Source organism: Neoarthrinium moseri (genome assembly GCF_022829205.1).
Source record: "Neoarthrinium moseri strain CBS 164.80 chromosome Unknown scaffold1_Wmoseri_CBS_16480, whole genome shotgun sequence".
NCBI classification, from domain to species: Eukaryota; Fungi; Ascomycota; class Sordariomycetes; order Amphisphaeriales; family Apiosporaceae; genus Neoarthrinium; species Neoarthrinium moseri.
In genome coordinates, this window is record NW_026055115.1 from 30,052 (window position 1) to 55,285 (window position 25,234).

General features: G+C 55.9%; 5 protein-coding genes across 5 annotated transcripts; 1 reads left to right on the plus strand and 4 right to left on the minus strand.

Moving 5' to 3' along the window:
* Nucleotides 1–361: 361 nt before the first annotated feature.
* On the minus strand, nt 362–2,509 carry JN550_000008 (uncharacterized protein; the record flags this gene model as incomplete). The annotated part of the gene is made up of 1 exon (XM_049319866.1): nt 362–2,509. One exon carries the CDS (start codon nt 2,507–2,509, stop codon nt 362–364), a length of 2,148 nt encoding a protein of 715 aa, XP_049177297.1.
* Nucleotides 2,510–3,734: 1,225 nt separating this feature from the next.
* On the minus strand, nt 3,735–6,133 carry JN550_000009 (uncharacterized protein; the record flags this gene model as incomplete). Its single annotated transcript, XM_049320970.1, has 3 exons — nt 3,735–5,602; nt 5,662–5,917; nt 6,023–6,133. The coding sequence occupies 3 exons, from the start codon at nt 6,131–6,133 to the stop codon at nt 3,735–3,737; spliced, it is 2,235 nt and encodes a 744-aa protein (XP_049177298.1).
* A 2,731-nt stretch (nt 6,134–8,864) lies between these two features.
* On the minus strand, nt 8,865–10,660 carry JN550_000010 (uncharacterized protein; the record flags this gene model as incomplete). The annotated part of the gene is made up of 2 exons (XM_049308146.1): nt 8,865–10,430; nt 10,493–10,660. 2 exons carry the CDS (start codon nt 10,658–10,660, stop codon nt 8,865–8,867), a joined length of 1,734 nt encoding a protein of 577 aa, XP_049177299.1.
* A 1,968-nt stretch (nt 10,661–12,628) lies between these two features.
* JN550_000011 (uncharacterized protein) lies at nt 12,629–15,405 on the minus strand (the record flags this gene model as incomplete). Its single annotated transcript, XM_049309251.1, has 4 exons — nt 12,629–12,676; nt 12,735–13,129; nt 13,182–14,190; nt 14,293–15,405. The coding sequence occupies 4 exons, from the start codon at nt 15,403–15,405 to the stop codon at nt 12,629–12,631; spliced, it is 2,565 nt and encodes an 854-aa protein (XP_049177300.1).
* Nucleotides 15,406–21,793: 6,388 nt separating this feature from the next.
* JN550_000012 (uncharacterized protein) lies at nt 21,794–23,453 on the plus strand (the record flags this gene model as incomplete). The annotated part of the gene is made up of 3 exons (XM_049310356.1): nt 21,794–22,495; nt 22,550–22,687; nt 22,737–23,453. The coding sequence occupies 3 exons, from the start codon at nt 21,794–21,796 to the stop codon at nt 23,451–23,453; spliced, it is 1,557 nt and encodes a 518-aa protein (XP_049177301.1).
* Nucleotides 23,454–25,234: the final 1,781 nt, after the last annotated feature.

Below are 25,234 nucleotides of genomic sequence, written 5' to 3' on the forward strand. Positions count from 1 at the left end.
TTTGTCAGGGCAAAGAGTCCTGTGCTCATCGCGACTCTCTCGGGGACGTGATGGATCGATATGAAAACAGGGAGAGGTCAAGGCAGCATCAGGTACGCACTGAAAAACTGAAGTGGGATAGGACTGCGGGTAACCCTTTGAGCAACCCCGGGACCCAACTCGAGGGAGGTCCTCTGAACAGTCGGTAACTGAATTGGTATCTATAATTCTCAGCGTACCGCCCATATACACGCACGACTATATAACTGGGTCTTATGCACAATTGCCGTCCTTCGCGCGGGTGACAGCCCCCGTCAGCATCAACCATCAACCATCGCCATCTAAGCACTAGTTTCATCCACCGTCTCCGCGTGCTTTTGTCTCAATGGTGCTTCCTCCCCCTGCCCTTCACCTTGGGCGGCTCCATGACCCTGAGGCCCTTGGCGCTCGCCCACACGCTGTCCATGACCTTCTGGGGGATCTTGCGGCCGCGGAGCCGCTGGTCGATGAGCCACATGCCGACGACGAACTCGGCCTTGTCCAGCACGCCGCGGCCCTGCAGGTCGACCAGGTCCCAGACCTCGGCCAGCTCGTCAAAGGGCAGCCGGCTGCGCGACCAGACGTCGCGCACCACGACGTTGGCGACGTAGTTGTTGCCGCTGCCGCTGCCGTTGCCGTTGCCGCTGCCGCTGCTGTTGTTCGCCGGCGTGCCGTTGCGCGAGCTGCTCGAGCTGGACTCGGGCGACGACAGGGCGACGAGCAGGCCGCGGTTGCTGGCCCACACGCCCTCGTACCGCTTGCGCTCGCGGGGCGTGATCTCCTCGCGCCAGCGGCGGCGCGCCCCCTCGTGGTGCGAGTGCTTGGACTTCTGCAGCGGCTTCTTGCGGTGGCGCGACTTGTTGCGGCGCGTCTCCTCGTCGTCGGACTTGGTGGTGGGCTGGCGCAGCGTCTGCCGCATGTGGAACGGGGGGTTGTGCTTGCGCGAGGGGAGCAGCGGGGGCGGGGAGCTGGCCGGCAGGGAGGTCGGGGTGGCGCGCGACGACGCGAGGATCCCGGCCATGGTCGCGTCCGTCAGGGAGCTGAGGGCCAGGTTCGACGAGGACGCCTGGCTGCGTCGGGGAGGCGGCGGGACCGGGTTCCGCCGCTTGGGCACGATGTCGATGGGCAGGCTCTGGGCCGAGGCGGGACGGGCCTGGCGCCGCAGCTCGTGTATTGGGGCACGCGAGCGGCCTCGCTCGGGCGACCCGGGCTCAGGCGACTGGGCTGAAGACGCCGAGACGAAGGTGTCGTTGGAGGACGCCGTCGAAACCTTGCGCAGCGGCATCACCGGAGACCTCGGTTCGCTCCTGAGTGTGATAGGAGAGATGCTATGGATAGACTGAGGGCGTGGCTTTGGCTTCACAGCCGGTGGAGGCGGCTTCTTTGAAGTGACCTTGGGCCCCTTGCCCGGCGGCGCCTCTGGACGTACCATCTTATGAGACGCCGCTCTTCTAGGCTGCGGTGACAGGATGACAGTATTGGCCCTGCTAATAGGCCGTGGCGGGGTGACAGCTCGCGGCTTGCTCTTCGCTACAGCCTGGGTGGACTCTCGCTTCTCGAGCTCCGGCCGCGAGGCTCTCGGGACCGGCGGCGTGGGAAGCCGCCTCTTTGATTCTATAGCTGTCACAGCTGATCGCCCTGAGGTATGGTGTCTAACCTCAATAGAAGAACTCGGTGGGGAGGCTGCTCCCTCCCACGCCACACCGCCCCCAAGCCGTGATGGCGATAAATCCGGCTGCTTGGCGGGGGACGCAGGTCTCTGTGGTGTAACCGGGCGTAACTTGGGTCCTCTCTTAATCGGGTCCGTGTCGACCCCATCGCCCTTCTTCTCGAACATGGAGATGAGGGAGTTCGCCGGCGGTATCGACGTCGTATCCGTCAGATCCAGGCTCGCAACCGAGCTAGCCGCGCTCTGCGCTCCCACGCTGTTCTTCCGCCTGATCCGCGTGGCCGCGTGCTGGGCGTACGGGTGGACCTGCGGTAGCTGGCTCGGGCTGGGACTGGCCGACCTGCTGGCGGCGAGGGTGGCAGCGATGAACGAGGGCGAGGAGCGAGGGTCGGCGGCCATGTTGGACTTGCCGGGCGGCTTGAGGAATGCGGCGTTCTGGCCCTGGAGGCTCTGAACGGTCGGGGGCGGCTGGGCGTGGTGCAGCTGGGCCAGTCGCTGGCTGACAGTCCCGTGATGCACGTCGTGGCCGTAGCTGCCATCCTGCACGCTGCCGCCGGTCGTCTGGCGGCTGATGGCCCTCGAGGCGTTCTGTGCGCGGGAGGGCGAGCGCGAGAGGCTGTGGTCGCGTGAGGCCGAGGCAGCGGCGATCAGGGCGCCATTGTTCCGCAGGACGGTGGTGCTGGACTTGGGAGACGGGCCCGTCCGCTGGAAGGCGAGAGAGGCGCCCCTCAAGGCCGTCTGGTAGGCAGCGCCATCGTGGGCAGGAGAGGAGGAGTTGGGAAGGCGGCGGCTCGGGGTACTAGGGGTGCCTGGCTGGTGCATGGAGTTGCAGAAAGGCGCGAGTGGCCGCCGTGGAATGGGTTCCGAGGTGGATTGAAATCATCTAAGCGCACGATGCCGCAGGTCGGACGTTTGGACGTTTGGACGTTTGCGAGACACGGGACAGGAGCTCAGGCGCGCGGTTTCTAGTTGCAGTGCATACGGTTGCCGGCTGACGAGATTCGCGGCATTGTTTTGCAATGGTCCAACAAAGTGGCTCGTCTTGTTTCGCCCGTTGGAGGGTCGTATCAGTAAGGCTGAGACACACCCGTGGACCAGATCCCACGCTGATCCATTACGCTATGCGGGTTCAAGGTCGCTTCGGGACGCGGGCGGTGCGCTAGGCCATGCCATCTAAAGTGAACTTGACACTCGTCTGCAGGGGTGGCCGCAGGAACTGGAGGCCCCTCCAGTTACTCCGTAACTTAGCAGGTCTGGCCTGTCTGGGTTTCCACTCGTGTGCTGAAATGAACTACTGTCCATGTAGTTATGATGTAAGCCAATGACCTCCATACCGTTCCCAGGCTTACGTCGAGGCCTTCGTAATCCTCCAGGGAAGGGCCTCCAGACTCACACTATCCACCACGTGGATGGCACTCGTTCAGCAGCGCGTCAGACATTATATGCGTAGAAATTTTGTCAATTGGGTGACTTTTGATACACAAGCATCTAGCAATCAGGTATGTGCCTCTCAAAACGCCGTGACCGGACGCCGACATATGAGCTTTCCTTCTCCCCCCTTGTCCACCAACAACCATTCTTCGCCGCCGCTGCCCCCCTTTGAGTTATTATCTGACGAGAAAAGTCCATACGGCTGAATAGAGTGCAGCCGACACAGGCAGGCCATATAAAAAGGGAGAGAGATTCCCTTTCGAATGCAGGCCAGGCCGTCAAAGCTGGCCGAGACGCAGTCTTCAGGCCAGCCCAAGGCCCACAACCTTTCTTCTAGCCTTGCGGCACCAGAGTACTATGCAATAAGAGAAGAGAAAAGTACAGGAACAGAACAGAGCCATCCATGTGCAAGAGCCGAGTATAAAATAGAGACAGAAAAAAAAAATGAAAGGATCCAACTCGGTCGAGTCGTCGCCCGCTAATAACGCCGTAGACGGGAATCATCCAAGCATGAGACATGAGCTGTGCTCGTCATCGTGAGAACGTGCCAAACATGAATGACTTAGGAACTTCGTGATTCGTCCAGGAACGGCGTCTCGATCAGCACCGAAATACATTAGAACGCGTCTTCGTCAGTCCACTCGCTCCCCGAGATGATCCGGTTGCCCTCGACATCCACCGTGCCGTGGCCAGCATGCGACATGGCCGGGGGAATGCCTCGCATCCGCTTGGATTGACTTGACTGCAGGCGGGAGTACTGGTCCTCGGGCGTGATGCGCTTGCCATGTGCCGCTCGCACCTTGGCATAGTACATGTCAGAGGCGTCAATTTCCGGCTCCGAGGCGTCGTCGTACGTCTCCCAGTTTTCCGATCCCGAGATCACCGTCGAAGTATTGGAAATTTGCCTCGGCGGAGGAGCTTGAGGATAGTCGGGACGGCCAACTTGCCGTACAGACCCATGAGAAACGTACGAGTCGTGTGACCGCGGGCGACCGTAGTCCTGGTCAGAATACCGGTCGTCGTACACATCCTCGGGCTCTATAGGGCGAATGATGACGCTTGAGCCAAGGCCCATCCGCTTATAGGGGTTGGCGGGGGTCTCAAGGGCCGGCGCCTGCACGAGCTCTCTCATCTTAGGCGGGGGAGCTCGCGTCAGTGGTGGTCCGGGTCGCAATGTGCCGCCCATGCGGGACTCGGGCCTTACCCTCTCGGGGGAGTTGCCGCCATGCTGCAGGTTGGAGAGAGGTGCGCGGACAGGGACCCGCGACGGGCTTTTGAGGCTTGCCGGCTGGTTTGACGGTGGGGCGCGCCTGATGGTACCATTGCCGTTGAAGTTGGCTGTGGGCGTCTTGGACCTTGGGAGAGTACCGGCTCTGCTTGCGGTGCTGTTCGCTCGGCTCGGTGGAGCTGCCGGCGCCTTCTTCGTGGTTGGAGGCGGTCCGGCTGGCGTCTTTGACCTCGGGCCTGGGACAGCCCGTCCCTCGGCTTCCTCTAGGACGTCCAGATAACGCTCTCCGTGGACAAGGAATGGACGGCCAAACTCGTCCTCCCAGCACTCGAGCATGCTACGGAGTTCGGCTGCGACTTTGGGCAACTCCTTTGCGATCCTCTTTCGCATCTTCTCCTCGCGCAGAAGCTTGCCGGGATCTCGCTTCTCTCCCTTCTGGCCGCGCATCATGAGACGCGATGCATCCTGGCTGGATGCTTGGAGCTCATCACGGTCATGGACCAGAGTGCGATGCTTGTCGACGAGGGCCAGCGTGGGGGCGCGTTGTTCCCTCAGGGCTTCCAGCCGACCAATCTCGCGCTCATGAGCCTCGAGCAGGGCGTCACTGTAAACATCCGAAAACGCCGGGGTGAAGTCCAGCATCTCGTCTTCAGAGAAGTACAGGGCATCCCAGAGCCCCTGCAGCTTGTCTCGGGCGTCCTCGACAAACAGGTGAAGGTTCTGGCGCTTGAGCTCCTTTAGACGCCCCAACTCGTCCTCGAACTCATTGATTTGCCGGACGCCACAGCCTCGGTTGCCATTCAGGAACGCCTTACGTTCCGATTCTTCGATGCCAAGCTTCTCCCATAGCCCCTCTACAGCTTGCTTCAGGTCCTTGAGACGCTTCTCTCGGTTTTTCTTCTCATCGGCCAGCTTATCTCGCTTGCCCCTTAGTCTGGCGATGTCCTCTGCATGCAGACCGAGCTGCTCAGGTGAGTCGCGATAGTACTTGACAATGCCAGCGTCAGTCTGGGCTTGTGGCGTGCCCAACTCAGCCCAAAGCTGAATAATGTTTTCCGAGAGAGCCTTGACTGTGGCTATGCGGCGGGTATACTCCTCGTAGACTCGGGTGAACTCATCGTCCAGCTTGTCTACATAGGAGGGCGAGAGATCAAAAGTAGGGGGAAGAGACTGGTTGGGCCCAGTCGGGGGAAGGGCAATCCTGACAAACGACGGCTCAAGATGGGATGAGTACGACTCGAGCGCTTGAACAAGTTCTAAGACGGATGTTAGCCTGGGCTGCCTAAGTTCGAGTGCGAATATGGGGTCAACATACTCTTGACTTGCTCGAACCTCTCGCGGTGCAGGCGGGTTACTTGTGTGTGCTTCTCCTTAAGCACCATCAAGCACCGCGACAGGGGATACGTGATCTTCAGGTCGCCCTCGCGGGTGTGGGACTCTGCATCGTCCAAGGACGTCTCCATCTGGCGAATGACGGTGATGATGCGGTTGGCCTCATCGACCAGTTCATCCTTCTCGGCCGTGACGGCCTTGACTTGGTTGTTCAGCGTCTCTGACAGAGCCGAGAACAGCTAACGGTGCGCAGCAGCGGGTTAGCATGTGGAGCTGTACAGAAGCAGGCGAGTGGGCGAGGATGATGACGTGCAGTAGGCTGCATATCGGGTAGCATTACACACCTCTGTCTCGCGGGCTTCGCGATCATGGTTCGGCACGCCAATCTCGTCGAAGAGGCCATGCAACTGGCCGATGATGGTGTTGACTTGTTGCGAAAGATAGCCTGCGTCCATGTTTGGGAGCTGCTATCGCGCAGCGCAACGTGTGTAGAGAGCGAGGCTGTGTCTGTGTGTGTTTCTCTTGGTCGCTTCCCGGTGTTATCCAGCGACTGGGAACATGTGGTGGGAAGTTGCGCGGGGTCCAAGATGCGGTATGTGGGTGACAGGCGACGAGTCCGCAGGTTGGTATCGCCGTCGTCGTTGTGGATAGTCTGGCGTCGCAAGTTGTGGGTTGCCGACGGAGGCGGTGCGGAGCGGATCGAGTAGTTTAGGGGTGTCAGGAGATGGTCAGGCTGCGGTGATGCATCTCAGACGGGACAAGGAAGGACAAAAAACACACACCCGGCCTTCACAGATAGGCGCGACTGCGACTGCGACTGCGATTGCGAGGCGAGGCGAAGGAAAGAGGGAGGTGAAGCTATTCCGGCGCAATGCTACGATCCAAGCTCGATGGAGGGGTGGTGAGAGGCAGATGAGCTCGAGGCGAGGCAGACGGCATCAACAATAGCAGGGCTGGGCTATTAATTTTGGCGAGCGCCTTTCCCATTGCGAGAGTCCGATGCGTCGCAGACCGGGAAGCCGTCGCCACGGCAACCGATAAGTTGGCTGTGGCTCCTGTGGAGCGCGCGTCCTCTCACGCTCTCACGCTTATTTTAGAGCACTGCACAGCACACAGCTGGCTGGAGCTTTGGAGCTGGCTGGTTGGCTGGCTGGCTGGCGCCCCAATGCCTGCAAATGCCTGCAATGCTCCTCGCCATGCCCGTCCAGCCCGTGTTTCACCTCCGCCGCCTACCCCGCTGTTCCACTCTCGATAACAAATCGACGCCAGGCCAGACTTGCGAGACGCTGCCCGCCGCCCGCTGCCCAATCAGGACTGCCCAACGACCCAGAAATGGCCTCATCCCATCCTCACGAATCCTCATCAATCCTTGCGCCGCGTCGATGGCTCGCAGGAAATCCTGGAAGCCCGTGCGGGCGACGCATGGAATATCCCGTCTTGCCGTCCCTCTCGCGCGCTATCCTATGGGGGATGTCCAGTAGGAGATCCACGATGTGTATGGGGTAGTTGCTTATTGCCATGATGATCCTTGAATGTTTACCACCCCATCTTGGCCGTCCGTCGAGCTTTTGGCTGGGGGCTGCTTCGTGTGCACCAACAGCCAAGCGGCATGCGACTGCGACTGCGACTGCAACTGCATAACGTTTCGACGGCGTTCGGCCAGCTCGATGCGTCCGCCATGCTATAGCCAAAGCAAAGTCCTGCGTCTGTAGCGCATTCATCCCAGCATTCAGTGAATGCGCCACTCACAAGACACGGCAGTTTTGCACGCATCAACATTCTGCTGTTGACTTTGCCTCGGTCGTGCGGCAACGTAGGACTCTCTTACCTTGTGACACAATCCACTTACCTTTCCCCGTAAGCTTCGTGATCACCACAAACCACGTCCCAGCTTCGCCACTTCTTTGAGGTGCTCTGCCGTAACCCTTCAGGTTCACTATGTAGGTTTGAGGTCTGAGCCAGGCACTCCTCACTTAAACACGTATGATACACGTACCCAAGAGACGGTGGCACATGAAATAATTCACCAACTCAACACCTGTGTTTTCCGGAATATGGGATTCAGGTGGCCCAGCTCGAGATGGATACGAAAATTCTCTACAACATACTTGGTAGTGAATTATCACGGAGCAAACGCCGTTGGTGATGTATATAGTATAGGAGCAAGACTGGGTTCGTCAACTGCTGGTCGCAGGCCGACTCACTTCTAGTCATCAAGGAAGCTTCCAAACCATATCTCAGTTTTCAAAGGGACTCGCGAATTCAATGGACCTCCATGAACCGCCCGGAATTCCTAGCCAAGTTGCAACTTTCCAGCCCCACGGCAAAGCCTTTACGTCCCTACTGTAATGGCACTGGGCCAACCAAGCAGCACCCCCCAACAGGTAGCACACTACAGACAGCATCGGCGGTCCTTTTAGATCCGACGACGGTGCGTGACGGTGAACCGAGCCAACACGCACTCAAGTCGAGGATCACGACACTGGCAAGCCGACCCTCTGTCTAGCTATGGACCCAGGCCAGAACGGATTGGCCCAGCGTATCTGCGTATGGTGGAGCAATCAGCTCTAAGTGGTGGTTCATCGACACTCACATGTGTGTAGCTCTCTTTTCGAGATGTATCCAGGGAGATTAAAAGTGTTTGTCCATAGCGGGCCCGTCCCGAGTTCCTGTATATCGAGAGATGGTTTGCATAGTCTCAGAAGCATCGACAACAAACTGACCGATTGTCTCGTCATCCTCTATTCCTGCGGCAAACTCACCAGGATCTGGTCTAGCCCACTTGCTAAGAACTCGTTGCGGTTTCCAATGACAATGCTCCCATCGCTTACATCAAATAAGGAGGCACTTCGGATATCGGTATCATCTGCCATTTCCCGTACATCTTGTTAGCCTCATAGTCGTAGTTGCTTATCAACTATTTGCGCGGCGCCGGGTTTGCACTATATCGGCGTTATTGCAGCCCACTATACAACTTCATCGCATTGGTGCATAACAGCCCCGGGCTATATCATATAGCCGTCCGGGACAGACGAAGTAGAAGCAGCTACGCCGATTTGATGAATCCAGGAATGGGGCGCTGCCACTCTAATACCCAACGCCAAATCATGGCAAAAATCGCTTCCTTATGGTACTGTGTGAATTTCTAATTTGTTTTGAGTGGCCAAAGTATATCTACACTGGTATCTATCCACAAACGAGCTCCTCGCTCGTGAGGCCTTTCTGCTTGTCGTCCATCTTGGGCTCCTTGACGCCATCTGTGCCGTCTGGCGCGGGCAGTTCCTGCTCGGCCGCAGTCTTGCCGGCCGACCCCGCTGCCGCGGCCGCTGCTGCCTCCTCTTCCTCCAGCTTCTTCTTGTCCTTCTTGCTCAGGCTCAGGGCGCCCTTGGCCAGTGCCTCCTTGGGCAGCGGTCGGATGATGGGCTGGGCCACCCACCACGGCCGCTTGCACGCCTTCACCGTGGCGGCCGAGCTCTCGGGATCCTCTTCGGCGCCCGCGTCTTCCGCCGCGACGGCCTCGGAGGTGGCCGGTTGCGTCTCGGGCTCCTCCTCGGCGCTCTTGCCGCCGGTCTTCTCGTACTCGATCAGGCCCTCGGCGACCCGGCGCTCTACCATCTCGAGCACGTTCTCGAAAGCAGCCACGTCTCCGGGGCGGCTCTTGGCGAGGGCGTCCCGAATATCCGTGTGCTTGGAGATGAAGTGCCGTAGGACGTGGAATAAATGAGGACGCATGGCTACCAGGTTGGGGTCGACGCATCTCTCCAGCCTGGGACCGCCGTCCTTCTTCCTCTTCTTCCTTGCCGGGCCTTCCTCTGCTTCTTCGGCACCACCAGACTCGCGGAGCCAGCCTTCGTCGTCACCAACAACGAACAATGGTCTTCTGGTGGGTGGATCATGCTGTAGGACATATTTATGGATGATGTCCATGTAACGCCTGAAGACGGCATCGACCCGATAACCGCCCTTTCCATCTTTCCCACGCCAGTACTCCCTGCCTTCTTCACCCTCGGCAGGCGGCTTGGCGAAGATGGATGGATCACTGAGGTTGCCCTCGGCGCTCATGATCGCATCGGCACCAGTGGCTTCCAAGCACTTTTCGATGTCTCCGTACTGCAGAATGTTGCCGTTGGCGAAGATGACGGTCTCCTTGGGCAGGTTTTCTCTCAGGTAACGTATGTAGCTCCAGTCGGCAACGCCCGTCAGGTGGCCCTTCTGTTCCCTTCTCCGGCCGTGAACAGTAATGATGCTGGCGCCAGCAGCCAGCACATTCTTGGCATAGGCTAGCGTCTTCTCCTTGTCTTCGAGGATCCTGATCTTGGCCGTAACGGGGACGGGCAGGCTGACGTGCAGTGTGTTGATGAGCTTGTAGATGAGCTCCTGGTCTTCTTGCAAGAATGCGCCATAGTGACCCTTCCGCGCAATGCCCTGAGGGCAGCCCAGGTTCAGATCGACAGCATCACAGTAGGGTGCGGCATGCTGGGCAGCGGCCAGGAGGTGGGCCGGTTCGTTGGCGCAGAACTGTACGGTGAGGGGACGATCGAAGGCGGTGTTCCCGTCGAGCCAGGGCGCGGTGTCTACTGGGGGCTCAGGTTCGCCCTTCTTGACGGGCGGCGCTGGCCGCGTGGCCTGGAAATGCGACTCTCGATATTTGGTGGTCTCCTCGAAGAGACGGGCGTGGAACATGGGCGTGTACGCAAGCAGCTTTGCGTTCTCGGCCGGGGTCATAAAGGATCGTGTGAGCATGCGCCAGGCCTGCGGGTTTGGTTAGTGGTCCGCCTGCGTTTTGCGATGACCTTGGCCGGGAGAAGACGTACGAACTCGGATTGGTCGACCATGGGGGCGACGACAAACTTGGGACTGCCGATGCTCTCGTAGAAAGCGCGGCCGTGGAGCTTGGGTTTGGTCGCCATGGCCACTGCTCCAGGCGACGGCGCCGCTGTGGTCGCCGCCGCAGTCGTGGTTGGGGTGCTCGAAGAAGCCATGCGGGCGTAGCCTCTGACCACCAGAAATCCCCAGCCTGGAGACCTCCAGCACCGTGACCCTTGGCGCGCGATATCCAGCGTGAACGAGGCGCTTCCTGCGGTGGCGAGCGCAGTTCTGTGCTGTAGCTCGGAGCGGTGGAATTCGGGACCTTGGGGGACTTTTTCTCTCAGAGCGCCGCCGCTCCAGGTCCGGATTCCCAAAAATTTGGTAGGGGTCCCTGTTAGCGTTGGACAGGGCGCGGCGGAAAGTTAGATAGGCGCAGATGCGGGAGATGCTAGGAGCGCCATCTCGCAGCCTTGCATAATCTTGACAAGGCTGGATGATCTGCAGGACCGTCGTCCGGATTCGGCCGCCGTCAGCTTAGTGTCATGGGAAGCCTATCGCACCATCAGGGCCCGGACTTAGCGCATCGCTACTGGCCTGCCGTCTCCCGCCAAGGCGCACCAAGCCCGCAGGCCAGCTTCCCTAATAGCTCCCGTACCACAATACCCAAGTTGAGTTGACCTCTGAAGAAGTAGGTCCCTAGTGTGCCACCTGTTCGTTGAGGAGGGGATGCCCTATAACGATGGAAGATTTCGAGACAGCCACAGCCAGGCAGACGTTGCCTCGCGCTGCGGTCCGCTAGGCTAGCCTCTCTGCAGCTCTCCTGCAAGCTCGTCAATGGAAGAAGTTGGTGGTGCCATCCAAGTCTCCGCGCCCGTGGCCGAACGGGACTGAAGGGGAACCCTGACTACAGAAAGAAAAGCAATCCAAGCTAGAGGGGGACACGCCTCGTATTGGCGGACAAGTACCAGTACTCAAACCCACGCTGGACCACAAGCGCGACCCCACGCAATGCCAGTGAAAACAACGCACCTGACTTTCCACTTTGCCCTCCATGCGGACCATCGCGAAGCAGGCGTTGGATCTAAACAGATGGGCCGAGTCGTTTGGTCCAACGGCTGTGCATCCATCTTACGAGCTCCGCCAAGTTTCAGCAAACCTTGTCGACTCTGATTCCGACGTCGCGGCTCGCCATTCACATGCTCAGAGAAGAATCCATCAGCGAATGTCCTTGTGTGTGTATAGAGCAGTCCTCTCTTTATGCTAAGTTACGTATTACTCTCACGCTGTCGCTTTGCCAAAATATTGCTAGAAAGAGCCCGCCACAAAGCTCCAAAATGAAAAGACGCTTTCTTCCCCCAAGAAAATCCACATCCCAGATACAAGTACATCCAGTCGCCGCCTGTCGTGAGCATGCTATGACATGATTGCCGTCCCAGCTTGTGGGTTTCTTTCGCCTGCAGCGCCAATTTCGCTTGCAGTGGAAATATTCCTAGTCTAACCATCTGAAGAGCTGCTTCTTGGTGCGAAACTAGTGAACCCCCCTTGGTGCAGTTGCACCCACACACTTCCATTGTGCTGCAAGGTCTAAGCCTATCGGGTGCGATATTCCCCTCGGTTGCTGAGCACCCCTCCTCGTGGTGCGTGATAACGCCATGTATCATTCCCGTATTCCGTGCAACCGTGGAACCGGGTTTAGATAAGCCAACGTTGTGCGACTGTATCGTGACCAGTGAGGAGAACCGAAGCCGATTGAAAAATCCTGTCATGACAGCTTCAGGAACTGCACGATTTTTTTTTTATCGGGCCAAAGCATTCATTCCGTGCTTGCGAGTCAGTTCACTCACTCCATGAAACAAAAATCTATCTTGGATCGAGGGACTGCTGCATGAGCACAGGGCGTGAGAATCTACGACCGAAGTTGTGGTGTGTTGAGTGTGTAGATTCGACAGACAGAATGCAATCGACCATACAGCCATTGGCCGGTTCGAGAGACTGAGCCGAAGTGCGGAATGAACAAATAATTGGAAACGCCGTTGACACCTTACTATGCTGACCCAGTCCAACGCCTTCAGAGTATAAGAAGAGTCTGTCGAAAATACATGATTGCCAGGCTGAAATATGACTGAAAATGCTCGTAGTCATCAGAAAAAGTGCGTGTAGATTTTGGACGTCTCGTGAACTTCCATTTCCTAACCCGAGAGTAAGCAAGGTTGCGAGAGACTAGAATAATTGGCATCGGCGACTTACCATCTTGAAGCTATTGAGTTCTTCCTTGATTTGCTGAGCCAGCATTGGAGTCAGACGATTGCATGTGGCAATTTCTCCTCGTCGGTCGTACTCTTGCGGCGGCCAGGTGTCGTGGAATATCAGGCGAGGGCTAAAGGTAGCATTCCGTTTCCCGAGTCCTCCCTGAGGTGTTCCGGGAGCGCTCTTGCTGTCTTGTCGAAGTCGCAACGCCGACATGAAGTAGTCTTCATTCCCGATGGTGACCGACCCATTCCGCCTGTGGCCCTGAGCTTCTTCGCCGGGCGTGCTCGGTGCACTTGAGCTCGGCGAATCGCTAACATTGGGAATCATAGGAAGCTCAAAGGTAGGCGGTGTCTTGCCGGTTTGCGGCGAAGGACTGGGTGAATTGCTGCGGGCTGCGTCATGTTAGACTTCACTATCCCAATCTTGATCATCTTGTTGACTTACTCTTGAGAATGCCTTTCCTGATGGCACCGAGAACTTCGGCCCGCTCCTTCTCGCCACCAACAATGCTCTTTCTCGCATTTGAATCCGTCCCGGAGCTGCCAAGACGTTCAGACGTCAGGCTGTCCACGTGCACAGCATCCTTTGCATCTAGCGAGTTTCGCTCCAAACGAGGAAAGCCGGTCCCTCCCATGTGTTGACCCAAGTCGGCGTTCGAGTTCACGTTGACGCGCTCCCTCTCGGCTTCCACCGTAATCATGGAGACGGTGGCTTGGCTGGCCTCGGGTGTTGCAACTTCACCGATGGGGGCCCCGATGATCGACTTCGGTCGGAACAGTCCCACAAGAGAGCGACCGCCCTTCTTCATGCCTTTGCCCATCTTTCTTAACATGATCGATGCAGAAGAGGCTGTGGAAGAGATGGACAGGTTGTCGGTTGAACCAGCAAAGATCTTGGTTCCGGAGTAGATACTGTTACCAAGACCGCTGGCCTCCTGCTTCTGGGCGATTCGGGCCTGTTCCTGCTCATACAGATCATCGGCATCGGGCTCCTTTCGCAATTTTGCCGGGTCATTGTGTGCAGAAGTCTTTCCATCATCGTCCTGGTCGGCTGCCTTCTTGAAGTCGGCAGCACTGCCAAAGGAAAATGCTCGACGAAGACGCGAGGTTTTGCCTTTGGGACGGCCACCCTTCTCGTTGATAGCGGCGAGCTGCTTGGCTGCGGGGCTGCTGGCGACGGTAGAACCGTGGGACGAGCCCGAGGGTTTGGCTGGCGACGAGGCGGCAGCCTTGCCCGACGACGGCCTGTTTACATTGTCCGATGCCATGGTTGCCGGCTTAGACAACGGCGACGGGGTGAGCACACGCTTCGCAGCTTCCGACGACGAGCTCCTCGGCGGTACATTCACCGACTTGGGAGCATCCGCCTTGTTGGACTTTTCATCCGTGGAGTTCGTGACGGCGGAGGCGGGGCTGGTTGTGGGGACGACTGTATTGGGGTTTCGATTGGTAGACTGGAATGGGACAATGCATCAGTACAGCGAGGGGATGTGACAGGGGCGGATGATTGGACAATCGACCGGCTGGCCTGCTTGATTGCGATTGGGGGCACTTACCGAAGACGGCCGAGAGTTGCTGCTTCTACTCGAAACAAGGCTTTCAGAACTGCCATTCCGGGTATGGGCAGTGGTGGCGTGGTTGACGGTCAGCGTGTTTCTGCTGTCGGGCACAGCAGCAGGCGCGGGAACGGGAACAACCCGTGGTGCAGCCTTCTGGTGCTTATCAGGAATGCTAAACCTCTTTCCACGGAGTGCATCTTCCGTTTGCTGCTTGAACTCTTGCGGGGTCAGGGGCGTGGGATAATCGGAAGAATCAAATGAGTGCATGCTACGCCGGCGCATCCTCTTCAGCTCCTCGTCCGTGGGCTGGCGCGGGACAACCATGTCGTCTACCGCCATCCCAGGTATATAGGTGCTGTGCGGTCTCGGTGCCAGCGTTGCTGAGTTTCTAGGGATAGGTGCCAAGTTGGGCATGGCGCGAGGGTTGTACAGATGAACGACAGTTGCCATGCCCGAACCTGAAGGCAACGCAGAGCCTGATCCCTGTGACTGTGACGACTGGCTAGACGAAGAGTCCGTGGCAGACGCTGTCCGCGGTGATGTTCGTCGGTACCTCTCAGGCGCGGCTTTCCCGCTCACCACCTGAGCAAACGTCAGCTGACCAGCTGCACTCCCGTGGGTCGATGACTGTTGTCCAGTGGCAAGTGATGGTAGTGACATGTCGTCTCTGGAGGCTCCATGCCTCACAGCTGGCGCCATCCTGGCATTGCTTGGCAGGTTGTTTGTGGAGGCGGTGGTCTGGTACTGCGGGCGGGCGGCCACGAGAGAACCTCCCATTTGCATGGTCGGCAGACTGGGGGTGGATGTTGTTCTGAGAGCGCCGTAGGTCTGCCACTGCCCGCCATTTCCCAGGGCAGGCGTGGATGTGAAGGCGTATGGCTGCACTGGCCCCCCAGATATGCCTCTATAGCTGGTCTGGCCCCCGACTGCTCCAGGAACACCGTAAGAACTATTCCGGTGCACCTGGGGGTTTGCCCCATACTGCTGGCCAGGCTGTGGTTGAGAATGTTGGGAGTGTCCCGGCATGATTCCGGATGCCGAGCTTGGTCTGGTCTGAAGCAGAGTAATTGTTCCTGTCTGTTGAGGAAACGTCTGGATCATAGCAGCCATGATCAGACGAGACAGACTTCCGGGTGATTGGTAGGATGAAGGATCACTCTCTAGAACAGCTTCGAAACAAGTTGGTGCGAATAAGGAACCTGGGTTGGAAATCAGACCAAGAGGGAATCCCTAAATTGGGCTGCGATTGTTTTTGTAGGCAGGTCGAACGAACGCGGTAGTCCTATTCGCTGTGTGGTCAGTTCTCAGTTGCACAGTCTCAGTGGAAGAAATGAAGAATAGGATCACAAGCGACGCTGACACAGATATCAATGCATGCCATCGGTGATTGACACGACGACAGCCGCCATCTACAGTTATTCTTATAAGGAAGGCTGCGAAACGGGGGGATGCCCACCTTTGAATATGGCCCAATACAACGATGTTCAATGGCAAGGCTCGGTCGGGAAAGATGGTGGTTCGTGACGAAATAAGAGAAAGCGATTGAAGTTGCTGGATTTGAAATCGAAGGACGCCTGCGACCAGGGGGAGATTAAAACGAGTGGTGATTTTTGCCGAAAGCAGTCCACTGCTACCGTAGAGAGCTTCTTTTTGCTTGCCGGGTGTCGAGTATCTCTCACGACGAGCCGGTGTCGAAGATGGCAAAGAATCGGGGCCGAGAGGGGGGGAGGGCGATGTTCCAGTGCCACAGAAGGACACGATGAAAGGTGCACTTTTGCCTAGGAGAACATTGAGGCTGGTGGTTCACGTCCGAATGCTTCTTTCGGGCCAACGAGAGCAGGATGATGTTTTCGAGTTCTTTTTTGTATCTTTTTTTTGTCTTCTGGGTTTCCCCTTCCCTCGCGAGGGTTTTGTGAAGAGATGAATGGCGAGGGCCGTCGGGGTGGGTGTTGGAAAGGTCTGAGACAGACGCAGCAACAAGAAAGGGGGGGGGAGACGAGGATATCAGCCGCGGAAAATAAAAAAGGGAGCGGCGAACAGGAATCTCGGACTTTAGCGGGAGAATTAAGGAGGAACCATACGAGGATGATATGTACTAGGAAATAAGGGCAGAAAGAATGGGAGGGGAAAGAGGGAAGATAGGGCTGGGGGAAGGATGGGGTGACGATGAGGGTATTCCAAGGTGTCGAGTGGTGGAAAGGATGGGACGGGAGGCAGGTGAAGGGCGATTGGGAAGACAGACGATGCTTTGAGATTCCGACGGGAAGGCGAGAGGACTAGAGGCGGCTTAGTGAGTTGGGCCAGGACGACTGTGCGCGCTCAGTCTCCTCCTTCAGTGGGATGGGATGGGACGGAAGGGGGATGGGATCCAATATGGGATGGGGAGGGATGCATAGGACCCTACCTCCTACCCTTTACTCACCTAGTACACTGAGCTACCTACCTAGACAGGACCCGGCACGCTCGCTCCACAGCCGTTCGTGCTGCTCGGGGCCGGGGGGTCGATGATCAGGGGAGAGGCTACTGAGGCTCTGGTGGGTTAACGCCCGCGATGCGCTAACAGCCAAGGAGAAACCACCTGCTGAGAGCGCTGTGGAGGCCCTGCGTGCGCTAGAACGGTGCGCTGAAGCAGTCTCTGGGCCCCCAGGGAGCAGCGCTGGACCCGGACGCGGGGGAGCAGGCCCGACCAAGAACAGCCAGCGAGACGACCCAGGTTAGTTGGGTGTTTGGGTGCCACAGTGCCATGGCTCCAGGCCCCCCAGCTCCTGGTCCAGGTACCGCGACCTTTGCCCTTGCCTGGCCTGCTGCGCGCTATCGCTGTACTCTGCATTGGCCAGCAGATTCTAGCAGCGCGCCGCGTACTCTGGCCTGCTCCAGTCCGTGCTCATTGGCCGCCCATGCCTGTGGGATAACAACAGGCGTATGGGTCGCGCTAGGGCGCCATTGGACAGGTCGAAACGGTGGCGGTCGACAGGCATTGATCACGGTCGCGCTACATTGATCAATTGTCGCGCTAGACAAGCAATGTGCAGGGGGTTTACGCGGCTGCTTGACGAAATGCGATGCATTTCATTTCTCTGCCACCACTCCACTGGACCTTTCTCGGCCTGCATTGATTCAAGAACACGAGAACGGTGTGTCGTGTTTGTTGTTGTCGTTTTAGGATGCCATCTCTTTCGAGCTTTCGACTCTCACCGCTGCAGCACATCTACTGACTGCCCGTGGAATGGATTGCTGCCGTCGAGACTGAAGACTGTGCCAATGTGCCGGTTGACAGTGTGCTTCTCTGCCTCCTCTTTTCGCTGGCCAGTGCTTTCGGTCTACATAGTGATTGCAGGGTACCGGGTACATATTTACTGGATTCCCATGACGTCTTACCAGCAGCTCTGAATTCTAAATTTCTATGACAGCTTGGAGCTTCTGGATGTCGATGACTGAAATGGCTCTGGCGTGTCGGACTCTTTCTAAACCCCGACTGCATCCCGTCTGGGTAGCCTCGGTCGCATCCACACGCGTGGCCGAAATCTGGCATCACTGCCCCAAGTGGAAACTTTCAAGTACGTGGCCGAATTGATCGACTTGCTCTGGTAGAGCAGAAGAAGACGGCGACGAACAGTGACAGTAGGTATCCCGGTGGCATTGTACTGTAACGGGCAGAGAGCCAAGAGGTCGGCCTTGTCGTCCAAGACTGCATGCAATTCGAACTCTCTTGGTCGCTTGGCTATCCTGTCGGCGGGAAAAAAAAGTCCAAAGGGCAGATCAGGGGTCCAAGATTACGGGTTAGCTCCGCTTTATGCATTTAGAGCGTGGCTTGTCACCCATCCCCTGTCCTCCCCTTGCAAATGGGATGATGGAACTACTGCAGAACCTCAGGAGAATTTAATGCTGAGTAAACAGCCATTCCAATGCTGCGGCTAATTCAAATCTGTTGAGCAGTTCCCGTGGCATCTTGGTTGCTTGCTTGTTTGGGGCGCCTGCAGGCTGTGATCTCGTGCAGCAGCTCTGGCCAGTGGCCAGTCGCGAGCAACGCTCCAAGAGATCCTTTGGAGCGCCTTCAGATGCCCATTCGACGATCTCACGACTCCACCCTGCAGGCACAGAGATTGTCCAAGTTGGAACTCCGGATCTGCAGTGGCCTGAGCTTCGTTGAACGAGATTGAGGGGGCGGATGGCGCTGCCAACTTTAGAAGCCGTTCCGATTTCAAACAGACCAGTCCTTGGAGAAGGGGACGCGAATGTTTTACATTGGCTCTTGTTCTTTCCCTACAGTACATGATGTGCCAATACGGATGGTTTTCACGGTGCATTCATCGCTTGCTGCAATCCAGAAGCGTTTGACGACGCTACTAAAAGTGCCCGCTGCGCTGTATGCAACGCATGTGCATAAATTGCACGTTTCGGGCCATTCGTGCAGCAAGATTGAAAATCGAGTTTATCTGTAAACTCTCTGCTTCCCCATAAAAGCATGGGTGCCCCCGACTGCTCAAAAAGTTGTTCTCGTGGCAAGCTGCCCAGTATCCAAGATTCCAAGCTGCCATCTCGAGAAGATCTGTGGTCATTTCTGTCAGCGGTGAGCGGTGATCGGCAAGAATCATCTCGTATCGTTAACAAGGCAATGATGTGCTACGTAAGGTAGGTAGGTACTCATACATACTTGCCTTTTTGTTTATTTTTGTGTTTGTCCAACCACAAATACTCCCGCCTGAATGCGCGCTAACGTTCGAAATAACTGACGCAGCGTCCCTGCAACATCACATGCTCTACGATGCAGATGTTTCCCGCAATGGTTGAGGACCACACTGTGATTCATCGATTCTTCCCTACCATTACACTTCATTTCGTACTGCTGTCTTTCTTTTGCAGCCAGTCTTGGATCAAGTGATAAAAGAGTTCCCTCCGCCGAGCGATCTGGATCTATACTTTTGCCGAGAAAGACTCAGGTGGGTTGTCTCCAGAATATGATTATTTAATTTGAGGCCACGGACTCTTCACTGTACTATGTAGTTGCGACCCCTGTCTTGATGAAAGACGTATACGTACATACATAGGTAGATGCCTCGTCCCCGCTACACAAGGCAAAGACTTGTCTTCAAGGGTGTGCTTTCTCATTTCGTCTCATTTTGCTTATTCGGCTGAACTACGCCTGTCAACACCTTTTGAGGCAGAGCTAGCCTGCTAGGATGTAAGCAGCAAATATCTTCGGTTTTCCGGTGACGATGTCATCCCGGAGAAGGTGATGCAATAGCAGACGGACACATGGTCTACACGGACGCTCGGAGGTGGCGATAAGGCGCATACTCTATCGGCTGGGAACACGACTTGATTTTGTGCATTAAAGCATAGTGCAATGTAACAATAAGCCGGGCAGGATAGCAGAAATGGCATATTGTCTCCGCGCCAGCCCCTCACCCACACAGCACGGGTTTTCTGATTATTGTACCGCAGTGTTCGTCGCGACAAGACTCCCTACCCGGACTCCGGCAATGCTATCACCGACCCTTTGGTTCGGCTAACATCGAGATAAAGTAAGCCCTCATGCAATCTTGGAAACATGTCTTCCCAGTCATGCCCAACTCGGATCACTTCCACTTGCGATGGTCACAGCCTCGTTTACTCTGGAGACGCGTTCGCGCACATACTGTTGACGAGTTGGAAGAGACAGCGGGGGGTGTGAAAAAGCTTTAGGACAGTCTTCAATGGGCTGGTATACGGTATAGGGAACTCCTAAGTAAGACAGAACCTTGTTCAGATTCAAACATTACACAACGCTCTCCATGGATAGTTCAGGCCTTGATCTGAATTCTGACAAGGGCGGCAGAGTTCGATGTCACGCATTAATTTCAGTTGTCACTCAAGTAGGTCACTGAGGCTATCCTTGTAGGTGAGCTGCACGAGCCTCACGACGGCTTACACCCAAGCGCCATCATAAAAGAAATTTCAAGGCCGCCGTTTCGGGAGCTGTAGAATACTGCGTTGTGAGAATCTGTGCTTTGAAACATGTCCAAGCCTCGCAATCGAAGACCAATGTCGGCTTTTGACTTGCATCTGACATTACCGTGGACAGTCGTCTATCACGTTGTCCTCAGGCGGTGAGGTTGCCAGCCGATATATCCAGACATCGAGTGGAAACAGACGCGGTAAAGATGGCAACGTATGGTTTACCGCTGTTGAAGAAGCCACTGCGCTCCTCCTGCTGTGCCGAGCCTCGCATTGCCCGAAGTTGTACATCGAGATGTAGCGGGCCCGAAGCGGGCTCTTTGGCCAGTTTTCCTACTGCACGGCAGACGCGGTCTCTTCTCTTGCAGGTAGCTATATCCCTGGCAGCACATTCCTGTTCGCCAGCTGCAGAATAGACTTTGGAGTGGTCCCGGGTTTATTGGCACACGTCGCCAACGCGAAAATAATGGGACGTCTTCGGTGTCTCAGATGACCGTCCCGATGGTCAGGTGCCAGCACATCTTTCAGGACACACGAGGAAGTATTGAGTCAGGCACTCAGGCACGATCGGATTTTGGGAAGAATCTAGATCCCCTCCCTTGCAGATTATAGTTCGATCCTCGGGGGCCGAACCCGTGGTTAGCTATAGTTAATCCAAGCCATAGGAGCCCTTCATAGGCTGACCTACAGACGAGGCTCTACCAAGCCGATTCCCAGGGCAGTGCAACAGCCCTAAGTTGATACACTTTGTCACACAGCAGGGCTAGACTAGAGGTTTGTGGAAACCCATGGGAATTGGGTTTCTAACAATCAGGCCTCGCAGCTGATGGGACGTTTCAGAACAAGCCTATCTACTTATGGGGCCGAGAGTTTTGACCACTAAGTGCCGTGTTCAGAATGAAAGGCACCAACGGCGGAATTTCCGGTTGACCTTTCATATTTGCATCCTCTCTCGAGTCAATCGCCAAGATGAGCACTACTGTGGTACGGTAAGTCGCATCCACTCGGCCCTCGAAGTGGAGTCGCACCGGCGAAGTTTCACGGCTTCAACGCCGGCACCCGAGTGAGCACATGCCGAGTTGCCATACCCCTCACGATTACAGAGCACTGCACTCCAAACTCCTGACGCGATATCCCTGCCCCAAGAGCGAGTCCAGAGTAAAGCTCTGTGTTCGCTTCTGTCGCTTCTCGGCAGCAAAAGCCAAACACACGGTCTTGATCCGACCCCTGCCCCCACCACAGGTGGCAAGACTAGTCTGTTGCCTAAGAGCTGAAAGAAAGTCAGCAGGTCCGGCATCGTGCGCATGGCTAGGGTTGCCTTCAATATCTGACCCGCGAGAAAATTCGGCCTTCGGTGCTTACTTACAAACTAATGTGATATACCAACTATACTCAATCTTAATTACTTCCGGTATCGATACTTTAGAGCTACATAGACATACAAGCAGCTCTCCCTGGCTGCCCACCAGCACTAGCCGCGGTCCCGCTTATCCACTATATCGTTCACGCCCGCCTCCTCGACCTTGAGTTCGACACTCTCATATAAATCTGCCAAGCGGGCATGGTCGGTGTCCCTCGAAGCAAGGGGTGTCAGACATGTCTACAGAGGAGGACAAAGTGTGATGAGACCCGGCCCGCCTGTCGTAACTGTGTGAAGTATGGTGTCGTGTGCCCAGGGTACGACCGCGAGCTCAAGTTTGTGGCCGGCAAGCATGTTGTGAGGCCACGCGGGAGGCGGCAGCCAAGAGGTGGCGCCTCCTTGCCGAGTGCCGCAGACGCCAGGCGGTCTCGGCCGGGTACCGACGCTGCGATCCCGGGCAGTCAGGATGCTGTACCCGCAGAGCAGCCTCCTCAAGACGGCGCCGTGGTCGGAAGCCCGGCGCTTCCCATTCGTGAGAGGATCCAGTCGGTGCTTGGACGGGCCCGCTCCATGCCCTATACCCCGAGGCATAACACGGCTCTCTTTGTGGGCACGTTGATGGATTCGCTGCGGCATGCTCAGCCCAAGGATGAGTCTGTTGCCTTCGGGACTTGGATCTATAGCGTAGCGGGTCGCGTAGACAATTCATCTGCCCTAGATACCGCAATATGCACTTTCACGCTTCATCTCCTTGGTAAAATACACCAAGATGAACAAGTCATTGCACAGTCGCGGACGCTCTATGGACAATCCCTATGGTGTCTGCAGAGATCACTGAATCATCCACAAGAATGGAGAACTCCTGAGACTCTAGGTGCTTCAATGATTCTCTGTCTCTTCGAGGTAATGTTGCGCCCTATACTAAGAACACAGATAGCCCTTTGCTAAGAGTCGCAGCTTTTTGCAGGAACGTCCGCGCCCAACAGCTGGATGACCCACGCTACTGGAGTTGGCCGACTTATACAGCTCAGGGGGCCCAGAGCCTACGAAGGGGATTTTGAAAGAGATTTTCTGCTCTCCTTCCGCCCCATCATCGTAAGTCGAACTCCCTTCGACCAAGTGAGGCCGAATATTAATCTCATAGATAATGAATGCTCTTTTCCTGGGCCAAGATTGTTTCCTGGCAGAACGCCCTTGGCAAGCCGTCATAGTCCACAAACCAAAAGTGAGTAGTAGAACGATTGGCGGCTCAACGTTCGCCAGGGATAGTCTCAGCATTGTCGACCGGTATTTCCAGCTGTTGGCTAAACTCCCTTCCATTCTACGTCATGGATACGCGTTGCGGGAGGCTCGTCAGTGTGGAATGCCAATCGATGTCACCAGAGCTATATTGCTCGCCCAAAGGGCTGAAGAAATCCACAGTGACTTCCTAGTTTGGTATCCTACAATGCTGGCCATGAACCCAGTCCCAATTGAGGTACCTAGTACTGACCCCTTTTCTATCTTCCCGACCGTCTTGCAGTTCACCCACCCTTGGTTTGGTTCGCTGCACATGGGATATTGGGCATCCATGCTTGTCCTCCAAGAGACGTTAAATGTCTGCGGGTACCACATCAACTACACGGAAAGCAATCGAATCCTTATGCTCAACATCCTCAGGTCCATCGAGACTGTCAGTAAGGGTTTCATGGGTGCGTACCGATGTGGCTACAGCATCAGGATTGCGGTGGAGTTTGCGGATGACACTCAAAAGGCCTGGATCGCCATGTGGCTTCATCGCTTGGAGAAGACTTATGCAGCCACGAGTATGAAAAGCTTTCCCCTCGGACTTGAGGAGGAAGGACACCACACTGGACCTTGAAACAGCCCTTGGGTATAAGATGAGAATTTATATCATACCCTTTACTTGAGACGTATGCAACCGTCTCCCTTCGTATTTGGGTCTGCAGGAATCATAGCTTTCAATGCCCAACTCGAGCCAATGGCAATTTCAAGAAACACTAGACCTACAATCGTTCACCCAAATGCCTTCACAGCATGCATCCATCCCACCTTAGGGTTTTACATCTTGATACGTTTATCGTAGATTGGACCTGCAGTCTGGGTAGTAGCTAGGGTCTATCAAGCACATGCATTGTGACGCGACTCCTCCATTCCCAAAAATATATATATATATATATATATATATATATATATAAGAAATAAAATACAAAGGAGCATATATCAGTTAGCCCAAGTATCATGAGCATTGACTGTGTGAATACTCCTCCACTAGACGGCCGCAACATGGAGCCAAACAGCTCCATTATTATGCCGACTCGTTGTTTCCTGGGTGGAGATCGCTAGACTTCTTCACTCAATTGCAATATAGATCTCGAGGTGCCAACGTCCCCTTGCGGGATTAAGAGTCAGAAACTAAGGGATGCGAGGTACTGGATAGGGAACGCTACACTTGTCAAAGTGTAACAAGAAGATCAAGACGCATATAGGAAACTCGAGAGTGGCAAGAGATCTGGGTTAAACCACTCAGCGAAACAACTGCTCTCTCATCCGTAAGGTTAGATGGTGAAGAAGTCCAGGTTTTACGTTTGCGACTGTGTGTTCCAACTCGCAGCTGGTTGGAAGAATGGGACTATGAAGGCAAGTCATGGCCTGGTTGCTCGCGAATTTCATGGTAGAAGTGCTCGTCTCTGTCGCCAGTCCCAGTATCGTTTGAAGAAGGCGATGATTATCGGAAGTCTCGGGCCACAACTAAATTTTGTCATGCTGCTGTAACCCTCTATCCGGGAACAATACACCAGCTCTCCACTCTCTCTAGATACTTCACCACTAGTTTTAGGCTGTGAACTTCATGAGCGTAAAAATCCCGCGCCTCGCCGCTGTTGCACGCCCTAAGGAAAAGGCGTTATCTGTGTTTATACTGGACCACGGAGCCTGGGAGCTTATCCACAGCAGGCTGAGAGATCAACAGGATATTTTGCCTTCGTGGGCAGATTTCCCGATCATGTATGACAATTCGGGTTTTGAGCATACCACGATGGCAATCCGAAGCGCGATTCGGTCCGTTGACACAAGTCTGACCGGAGTGACTCGTTGTGAAACACTGCATTCCTCCACCTCTCCGCGCTTTAGCGGATGGAGAAAGGTGGGAGAAGGACCGATTGTCCCCAGAAAGATGTCGGTTTTGTTCTCTGGAGATTGGCGGTGCCGCAAAAGCTCGTCTCTGGGGGAGGACGGTTGTGGAGTCTGGAGATAATGGGCGGAGGTGACGTACGGTGAGACGGACCCATTATGACGTTGCTGGGCGTCTTCTTCCCCCGATCGGGATCCGCCTTAGGCACGGGGTCCGGGGCTACCGGGGCGCCTCCAGACTCTCCAGCCTACCACGATAGCCCCCACCACCAATCGCGTCTCGCGACTCACGACTCACGACTGTGCCTTTGGTCAGGCCCAGGAAAATTTGCCGTTTTGGCTTTGTGCTATGCCGGGATGGATTCCATGTCAGTTCCCTATGTGGCATGGGTCGCTTCCCGCCTTGGAAGGATCCATTCCCATGGAACCTGAGCCGCAAGCCAAAGGTCATGACGACAGACCGATGTACAGCCAGAATTCCTACTTTCTTTAAAGGGACCGCAGCCGGCA